A 9,683-nucleotide genomic window follows, 5' to 3' on the forward strand; every position below is an offset into this window, starting at 1 on the left:
TTAAAAAGACTCATTACTCATACCCGAAAAGTAATTTTTTAAAGCAGTCTTTTTTTGTAAAAACTAGAAAAAACTGAAATTATTTTTACTGAAAACTGAAAAAAAATTAAAATATTTTTTTTTTCAGTTTTTACGAAAAAACTGCTTTAGAAAAAACTGAAAAATATTTTCTAAAACAATGTTTTTGAAAAAACTGAAAAAAAAGAGCTGAAAATCAATTTTCTAAAGCATTTTTTTTTTGTAAAAACTGATTTTTTTTTTACTAAAAACTAAAAAAAATGAAAATATTTTTTTTCCAGTTTTTACAAAAAAACTGCTTTAAAAAAGGCTGAAAAATATTTTCTAAAACAATATTTTTGTAAAAACTGAAAAAAAAATAAAAAAAATAATTTTCTAAAGCAATGTTTTTGTATAAATTGAAAAAACAAATATATTTTTTTCAGTTTTTAATTAAAAATATTTCAGTTTTTTTCAGTTTTTAATTGCTTTAGAAAATTGCTTTTCAGTTTTTTTTTTTTTTTCAGTTTTTACAAAAATATTGTTTTAGAAAATATTTTTCAGTTTTTCTAAAGAAGTTTTTTTTGTAAAAACTGGAAAAAAAATATTTTCATTTTTTTCAGTTTTTAGTAAAAAAAAAAAACAATTTAGTTTTTTTCAGTTTTTATAAAAAAAAAAAAAAATCGGGTATGGATAATGAGTCTTTTTAATTAATTAGAAAATATTTAGAATTGACCAACATGACGATGATACGTGTCCCTCCGTTTAAATGAGGGGTATATTTGAACCCAAAGTATGACTGAAGGGGTATAGATAACCTAATAGTATAACGAGGAGTATTCTTAGACCATTTTCGAAAGTAGAGGGGTATATTTGGTCATTTGCCGTATTATATTTTGTCATGTAATACCGTTAATTATGCAAAGATTGAGGAAAAACCCAATTAACTTTCAACTACTCGTGTGCAAGAATTAAAATAAATAGGAGTAAACAAAAGTCAGACCATTCATAAACTAAATTCAGAAAATAATATGGGGTGTTTTCTCCAAACAAATAAGAGTAAACTAAAATCGGATGACTCATAAATTTACACTTGAAAATATTGTAGGGTCTTTGGTCCAACTGTAGAAAGCCCCAATAAAAATACATCAAATATAGCGCTTGAAATTAAATATATTCGGGAGACTATCTTAATTGAGTTTCCTTTTAGACCAACCAAATCTAGCGGTCCAACCATCTTGCTGAAACCTCATTTTCTAGAATATGAGAAGTTGACAAACTCCAAGTTTATTGATTGCCAAACACAGCAGTCCCTTTTCCTATTGTGTCTTAGTTCAAATGTAATTACGTATTAAAGAAACTTGCCACCTAAATCAATATTTACTTGAATTAAATAAATACTTAACCATGGATTTATTTTTTATGAGGACGACAACTTAACTTATTATAAGCAAGTTTAAACTAATTAAATAAATATCTCGGTTTTACTGATATTGTGCCTCAGAAATTATGCATATGTAACTTGATATTTAGGCCTCAAAACTGCAGACTGCCATCTAATCTCATGATCATCCAAAAAATGGACTTTTTGAAGGGGCACCAAAGATTGCCTTCATTCTTTAATTGCACAAATGGCCATTTATTAGGAAAAAAAATGCATCATGCATATGCATTGCTACGCCTTAAACCAAATATTCAGTAACCACCAACCAAAAAGTGATTAAATAACATGAAAACTGGAAGTAGATAAAGGTTGGGACGTTTCTGAAACTAAAGCAGGATCAACAATATCTTCGATAAAGAGTCACTGCAGGATAAAATGAAGAGGGGAAAAAGAAAAATGAAAATTACTGAAACAAAAGCTTGTTTCGCCTTTCCCATCGCGAAATCTCAAGTCTTCCAAGAGGGCTTGCGCTGACCACTTTCCAGACCTTGAGCTACAAAGGATTGACTAATGCATGGCGGGACGAGGAACTCGTGGCCTCACCGGTGTCTTTGAAGGACTCACCCTTGACATTAACAAAGTTGTAAAATTAGAACAGACATTAGATAGGATGTCATACCCTCTTGTAGAAGAAAAACTATTTAAAGAGCAGAGCACCTGGGGAAGGGGGAAAGTTTGAAGACAAAGCCCTATGGTATGCATAGCTGAATGAGAAAAGTATAGCGCGATGGCAATAAATTCTATCATATGCAAAGTATAAAAAATAAAATTTGGCAAAGAGGGTGGAAAGGTTATTATGGCTAGAGTATGAACGGTACATGAGTGAAGGCTCTTTCTTATTAGTGCAAAGGCAAGGGTTGCTCAATAAAATAAGAGCCCTTAAACTTTTTTAATAGAATTTTATATATATATATATACACATACACAAACACATATATGGAAAAAAAAAATGGTGTCGAGCTTCTTTTTTTGTCCCAACATAATATTGTTACAAGACCCTTTAAGTTCACAACAATATCTCATAGTAATGTTATTATTCATATTGGTAAGCGCTAATTCCAGTTAATAAGATGTTAGCTATGTGTTTGCAATATATTACGTTGGATCTTGTTGCAAAAGTTTTTATTTAACGACAGTAAGATTTGAGTAGTTTAATTCAAGGTTCTAAAGTATTTCTGCTGTTAAATAATGGGCAACTTTTCTTTCATTCCTTTTTATAAAGATTTTATATTTTTTCTTTTTCCTACAAACTTCAATACTTTATAAGCAAAAATAAAATCCTTAGTCCCAAACAAGTTGGGAAAAAATAAAATCATAATACAATTAAACATTTGGGGCCCCCAAAAATTTAGGGGGCTTGAAGCAAAGGCTTTACTAGCCTCCCCCTGAGCCGCCCTTGTGCAAAGGGAGTACTAATTCAGTTGAAATGCTTGTATGTACAAGCAGGCACCTGGGACTGCCATATTTCTCAAGACTACAGTGCATAAACTCACACTTAGAACAAGGGACAAACACAAAAATATTCCCTTGCCTCAGCAAGTCCCAGAAAACTAAATAACCGATGGATATCAAGTCTAGCATCTCACATGCACTGCCCGTATCTCTAGCATTACTTTTGAGGTTCATTTTCAGATGACAGAAAGGCAGAAAGCACGTAATGGCATAGTATACATTCAGAGAAAGAGAGAAAAGAAAGCTTTTGCAGTTTAAGGGGAACCTTAGAATGCATGAGTATGGTGCCTACTTGAAAAGAAAACAACCCAACATACCAAGCTTACAAAGATGCAATATTAGCTGCAATCAAAGTTACTTCTAACTAAGGTACCTGATGCGTTGGGATCCCAAAATCTGTCCACAACAGTCCAATGCCAATATAGCACTCTCAGCCTGCACATTTATTAAGTATCTCTTTACATGCAAAATTTACTAGATACACATTGTTGTTTTTAAGAAGATTCAGCGGTCAGAATTATTTCCACTTCCTTTTTCTCCTGTTTTTTCCATTATATTCCAACACCTGTTTAGATCTTCAAAAGGAAAATATTAAATATTATGCTAGGTTGCCACAGAATAACAGAGTAAAGAAGAGAAGTACATTCAGAGGAATTACAAAAAAGATGGTGTTGACAATCCCATGGCACAAAACTAAATAAGGGGGACATTAAAATCTATAGGTGCATGCAATGCACCTATTTCTCTTTGATGCAGGTGGGACATGAATGCATAAATATCGAAATATAAGGGTGAAGGTACCGAGGGTCTATCGGAAACAGCTTCTCTACCCCTTGAGGTAGGGGTAAGGTCTGCGTACACTCTACCCTCCCCAGACCCCACTTGTGGGATTTTACTGGGTTGTTATTGTTGTAAGGGTGAAGGTAACAATGGGTTATTGATTCTATATCCCAACTAAAATTCAAAGAAAAAGGAAAAGAAAATCAACTCACCATAACAAATTCAACAAAAGCAATACGGGTAGAATGCACTTGATCCCCCAAAAGCCTCAGGCGAGACACCTGTAAAGAGAAGAGCAGCTTCAGCATCACTTCTTAAGCAAACATTCTTAAACTTGATAAGAAGTTTCAGACATCAGACTAACCTCACCACATCTTGTTTCAAAGAAATTCTTGACATCAGCTTGAGAAACCTGTTCAGGATAGAGTACAATACATTTGAACTTTCTGAAGATTATGACAATAATAGAAACTACCGGAAAAATAAAATATACAACCAGCAATAAAGTAACTGAGCCAGATTGTCATAAACTGGGCATCACATACTGGTATCCCACAAAAAGATGTGCTAAAAATAGCATGATAACTTCAGAAGATTTCAAAGGTAAGAATTTATACCTTCTTATCTATATTTGTGCAGTAGACTGTCCTGGCACACATCTCGCGCTCATCCTCAGACTGCATATAGAATGTACACATAATGGAAAACTAAGCATTTAATTCCATGACCTTACTTGTATAACATGAGATAGAACGACAGATTTATTTGCCACATCATCCATATACAAGTTAACAGAACAACACAGATCTGTGCATACCCTAGGAAGGAATGTTGGATTCACGGGTAGAATAGCAGTTTTTGAAGGTAGAACCTTCAGAGGAGAGAATCCTAATATCGTCCCACAAAGGCTAAGTGCTGCTCTTGCTGAGTCTGTTGGAATGATTCCATATGACAAGTTAGTTCTGAATGTTCAGCAGTCCTAAGAAAAACTTCAAGCCACTCCAACTTACATTCATCGGCGAATTCCACAAAAGCAAAGCGAAGGCGGGAATGTGGATCACCACACACTCTGCAGTCAACAACCTGTAGAGCAAATGCAGCCAAAACAAAAACAGTCAATATTACACTCCTTAAAAGAAACCTCATAATACCAAGACAAAGCCAAATTAAGTACAAAAATAAATAGATCTGCTGCACACTGGGGATGTGCCTTAAATAATCTCAGAACAGTCCAATTAATATCAAAATGGCAAGTTGAAAATAAATTCAACTATAACAAACAGGAATATAAGCATCGTGACTTTGTCCAAACTCCAACCTTCACCAACACCTCACAGTCTGACAACAAACAACTTAATCTAAATTTCCACACAAATCAAACTTTTACTTGGACTGTTCCATACTAAGAATAGTACAAGTGAGTGTATGGAGTATCAATTCTCATGATGGGGACCTTTGGAAAGACAAAACCAGAAATGGATTGGATCATGCAAGTAAAAAATCCTAAGCCCCCTAAATCACACAATATAATTGGCGACGAACCGTAACCAAACTGTAAACAAACTCCTGAGCTGATGACACAAGTTAGGAGACAAAACATCAAATTTGCATACACTAATTCATGCAAACCTTAACCATAATAAGCACAATGACACCTCGCTACTGTGTAGAAGACCAGTTTAAGCACGTCACTATGACATGAAAGCAAGTGGAAAGAAGGATCTATAAGGAAACTCCAACTTCTGGCACATTCCAGAAACCAAAAGAATGAAAAGAAAAGGGAGGTAACAAGCAAAAGATAAGAGTCATTTTGAGCTCTAGGGACCTTGTAGTTCAAAATTCAGCTACCTATTTCCTTCTGGATATTGTAACTTTCTTTAGAGTCTTCCTAATGTATAGATTTCTGTAAAGGTGAAAGATTACGTGAAACAACAAAAAGATTATGTGAAACTCGAAGTCAATGATAGAAGTTCCCTTGGTATTCAGTAGTAAACCTACAAGGAATATGAAAGTTGGCAGCTTATTAACCTTCTATTCTTCAAGTTTATGGAAAATATCTGTTATATGAATTAACACGTGTTTTTTGTTGAAGCTGTTAAGTTTTGCATGTGCATCTAGCAGACTTGCCTTTAGGGCTTCTACTTTTGTTTTGTAATTCCACACGCAACAAATAAAAAGAACATCTCCATCTGCCAAAGACAGAAAACAGATATGTTGCTGCATCTCATCAGTAATTTGAAGCCGGCTCCTCTAGGCATCATTATGGCAATGATCAAGATAACTCGACGATATTAATGTGTAAAACAGCCTAATGATTAGTACTGATGATAACTTGTAATTTTAGACAGTCTAAAGGTTATTGATTATTTACGAGTCATGGAATTTCATCATCCTGTAAATAGAGCGACAAACATACTTTATAGGCGATCCAAGCCAAGGCCTTTCATCTGCTAAAGTATGAAACTAAATTCATTAATAGCTTTTAGGTTTCTCAAAGTACAAAATAGAAGCATCCACCTTGCACTTAAAGCACTCAAATATCTAATATAACGAACCACATCAATGTCTAGAAGAGCATAGTCACTTACTTGTCCATAAGCGCTAAATAATGCAGCAAGCCGCTCTTCCGTGACCTGTGGGGCAGAGTCAGAAAGAGGAACTATATAAATACTAAACAGAACATAATAAGAAGATTAATGAGCATCCATCCTTACTTACATTGTGATCGATGTCAGAAACATAGACTGTTCTCCTAATGCTATCTTCCCTTTGAGCCCTAAAAGCTCTATTGTTCATTCTCCTTCTGCCCTGGTTATAGTTGTTACCTCTCTGCTGAAACATAGTAATGAAAATTAGTGAGGGTCGGATTACTTAATTGAGCAATCAAAATCAATTCAAGAACGGCAAAATGCAATTCGCAATACACTAGGGTATTTATTAAATCATGGTAATTAACTAATTATGGTCTGAAACGCAATCCTTGAGTTGAAAAGCATGGAGGGTTGAACTTTCTTAAAATGCACTCTCTATATGAAAGTAAATAAATTTATGTGAATAGTTGAAAGTTTTTAACGAGAACGAGCTGTGGAGCAATGGTAGAGTTGTTCCTTGGGTGACTTGTGCCGGGGTCACGGGTTCGAGTCATGGAACAACCTCTTTGATGCAAAGGGAAGGCTGTGCACATTTGGTAAGCCTTTTTAGACCAAAACTTTTGATCCAATTTATACGAAAATCAATTCATTCCCTAATATTTAGTCTACATATAGCAAAATGTTGTATGCAAGTACCACTGAAACAACCAGAGTAATGAAAAGGTACAACTCACAAGTGAACACTTAGATCAAAACCTCAAATTCACCTCACTCACGACAATGGAAAAATATCATTCATTGATATTTTACAAGCTAAGCATCCACAACTACTCTAACAACTAAAGTCAATGATACTAATAATTAACTCAATCTCAAAGTTCCATTTTAAAAAAAAGGAAAGTCAGCAATTAATTACTAAAAAGAGAGTCAAGAATCCAATTTCACAAAAAGAGCTTCAGAATCCACAAGTCCATCTAATTTTGAAATCCAGCTTCTACATTCATACCAACTACCCTTGATAAATGATGAATGGCCCAAAGCATGAAACCTTTTACAACAACTTATTCGAGAGACTGATTATCGAATATATCTCGTAAGATTAAATGACGCTTCCAAATACATTCCCATATCTGAAATTTCTTACCAGGAAAATTAGTAAATTGTCAAACGAACTGTATTTTCCATAATTCAACAAATTTACCACTAATTAATGCATGGAAAGACACCCTCACAAAAATCCAACACAAAAATATTATTATAGAAAACAAGAAAGATACTTTTTTTATTATTTTATAAATAAGGAAATAAAAAGAGACTGGAAAAGCAGAACTTGTAAACTGAAATACACTTCAGCAGAGACTAAAGCAAATTCATTATGAATTCAGTCATCAATACTTCAAATATATCAGAATTGCGATTCTTTCAAGTGAAATCAGGGAAGCAAATAATTATCTAAGTCATGAAACGATCAACAAAAATTACAAAATAAAAATTCAACAGCTTAATCAATGTGACTCAGAGTGGAAACAATACCCTTCTGTTATTTGGGAAAGCATCAGCAACCAGAGTCTTATTAGCAGGCACAAAAAGCATCTGATCACGATTATTATAACAATAAGAAGGAACAAACTCTTTGGCGAGTGGATTCAACTTGAGTTTCTTCAACATGTCAACAATATGTTGCATTTGATAAGAGTCCGATTTAGCATTTAATGAGTCCTTCGCACCATTAGGTGTAACAACAGATTCAGAATTATTCACATTTTCGTCGGAATTAAAGTCAGATTCTTCAGAACCAGCATCAGAATATTTTGATTGAAGGGCAGGAGCCTCAATCACTGCTTGTGCATCAGCAGCCATTGAAAATGCACCTCAAAACTTTACTGAAACAAATATAAACCCAGAATTCTATAATTACAATAAATTAAAGAGTATGTGCAAAAATCCAATCTTTATATGTGAAAAAATAGATATAGATAAAGATCAGATTTAGATGATCTTTGAAATGTGAAGAGTGAAACCGACTCAAAGTTAAGGTCAGAAATGGAAGAAAAGAAGGTGATGAAAGAGAGAGAAGCTGTTTTAAGGGTTTTTGTAACAAAATTCTGATCAGTGGATGTTGAGAGGTGATTTATGGAAATTACAAAGAAGAGGTGGCTTTGGGGTTTGGCCTTTAGCTCACATTGTTTTGCCTGTCGTTTTGAAGAGAGAAGATAATTGTTTACAGCTTTGGGACTCTATTAATTTTGATTTATGCTTTAAAATATAGAATTTTCATATTAAATGCAATTTTATACTCAGAACTTGAAGTTGAAGCTTTGATTAAAAATGAAACCATACAAATTACTTCACCACAATCTTTAGTGATGAGCATAATATTGTTGATATTTAAACACAGAATTTTTCTGTTTTAATCATATAGAAAATTCAAAATATATTGGTGGAATAATTTAGATTCGTACTAATAAACCAATTAATAGTGTAAAAAAGCTTTTATTCAAAATTGAAGTTGAGAGTGAGTTCAGCATTTTAAAATTAGTTAGTATAACTTTTATTGCATTTAACAGCAATATATGTGTTTGCGCAGAAAATGTAGATATGTAAATTGCAGTGGCGGATTTAGAGAAGAAGAAGCCAAAAGAGGTTGAATGTTGTATTTAAATTAAAGTGAGGGGCGTTAAAATTAGTGAAGTAGAGAGAGAAGAATACAGCTAACGCAAGAATGACTAGCCTTGTTTTTGTTGTATTTGGATATGCAATTCATAACTGCCTCTTTAATGTTTATTGGGATTGTAACTTTTCTCTTGTACCTCTTCTCATTTTGTTTAAAGATTATTCAATGTTACTTATAGCAGTGCAACTTTTTTATTATTTTCAAGGTCACGAATTGTTTGTCTAGTTTCCTCATTTTTTCTGCTTTTTTCGCTTCGTGCTGCTGCGCACAATGGAGTGCGTTATGATTGGAGATTCCTCTTTTGTATAGACTAGACATAGAATACAAAAGATAAAATACAGATCCATTTTTCTCGGATTTGAAAATATATGTAAATGCAAGTAATCTAATATGAATGATAGTAATGCTTACGAGTTTCAATCCCAACACTTAATAAACTAAATTCAGATTTTCTTGTTGCTTCATTAACTCTATATCTATAAATGTTGTTAAAACTATTGTTGAACTCTCTTATAATTTGATTATTTCTAACTGGTACAATTAAATTGTCTGATTTGATATAATCACTCCGATATAAGTAAGTTTTACAGTTGGATACAGTTGGATAATTTGGGAATAGGCTAGGGGGAGGGATTGAATAGGTTTGGCAATAGACCAGAAAAAATACGTTGAGGGACTAAACTATACAGTATATAGAATGGGGCGTTGTATTTTAGACTTGTAGTGGAGGTGTTGGTGGGGGAAT

General features: G+C 33.4%; 1 protein-coding gene across 3 annotated transcripts; it reads right to left on the reverse strand.

Annotated features, from left to right (window-relative positions):
* Positions 1-1,640: 1,640 nt before the first annotated feature.
* Positions 1,641-8,561, reverse strand: LOC107785205 (polyadenylate-binding protein-interacting protein 9). Of its 3 annotated transcripts, none has more exons than XM_016606545.2 (10): positions 7,798-8,561; positions 6,392-6,502; positions 6,262-6,306; positions 4,684-4,756; positions 4,491-4,603; positions 4,291-4,350; positions 4,038-4,085; positions 3,886-3,954; positions 3,267-3,328; positions 1,641-2,006 (listed from the first exon to the last, which is right to left on the reverse strand). In XM_016606545.2, exons 1-10 carry the CDS (start codon positions 8,122-8,124, stop codon positions 1,949-1,951), a joined length of 966 nt encoding a protein of 321 aa, XP_016462031.1. In that variant the 5' UTR covers positions 8,125-8,561; the 3' UTR covers positions 1,641-1,948. The 3 variants fall into 3 exon arrangements, with proteins under 3 accessions (XP_016462031.1, XP_016461966.1, XP_016462092.1); XM_016606480.2 differs by having other exon boundaries at positions 6,392-6,505; XM_016606606.2 differs by lacking the exons at positions 1,641-2,006; positions 3,267-3,328 and adding an exon at positions 3,338-3,468 and having other exon boundaries at positions 6,392-6,505.
* Positions 8,562-9,683: the final 1,122 nt, after the last annotated feature.

This window comes from Nicotiana tabacum, chromosome 2 (genome assembly GCF_000715075.1).
Source record: "Nicotiana tabacum cultivar K326 chromosome 2, ASM71507v2, whole genome shotgun sequence".
NCBI lineage: Eukaryota > Viridiplantae > Streptophyta > Magnoliopsida > Solanales > Solanaceae > Nicotiana > Nicotiana tabacum.

Coding starts and splice junctions, on each gene's coding strand:
- LOC107785205 (XM_016606480.2), bottom strand. CDS start 8,124: ATGGCTGCTGATGCACAAGCAGTGATTGAGGCTCCTGCCCTTCAATCA. Junction 6,506..7,797: donor CTTTCCCAAATAACAGAAGG/GTATTGTTTCCA, acceptor ACTATGTTTCAG/CAGAGAGGTAACAACTATAA. Junction 6,307..6,391: donor TTTCTGACATCGATCACAAT/GTAAGTAAGGAT, acceptor TCTGCCCCACAG/GTCACGGAAGAGCGGCTTGC.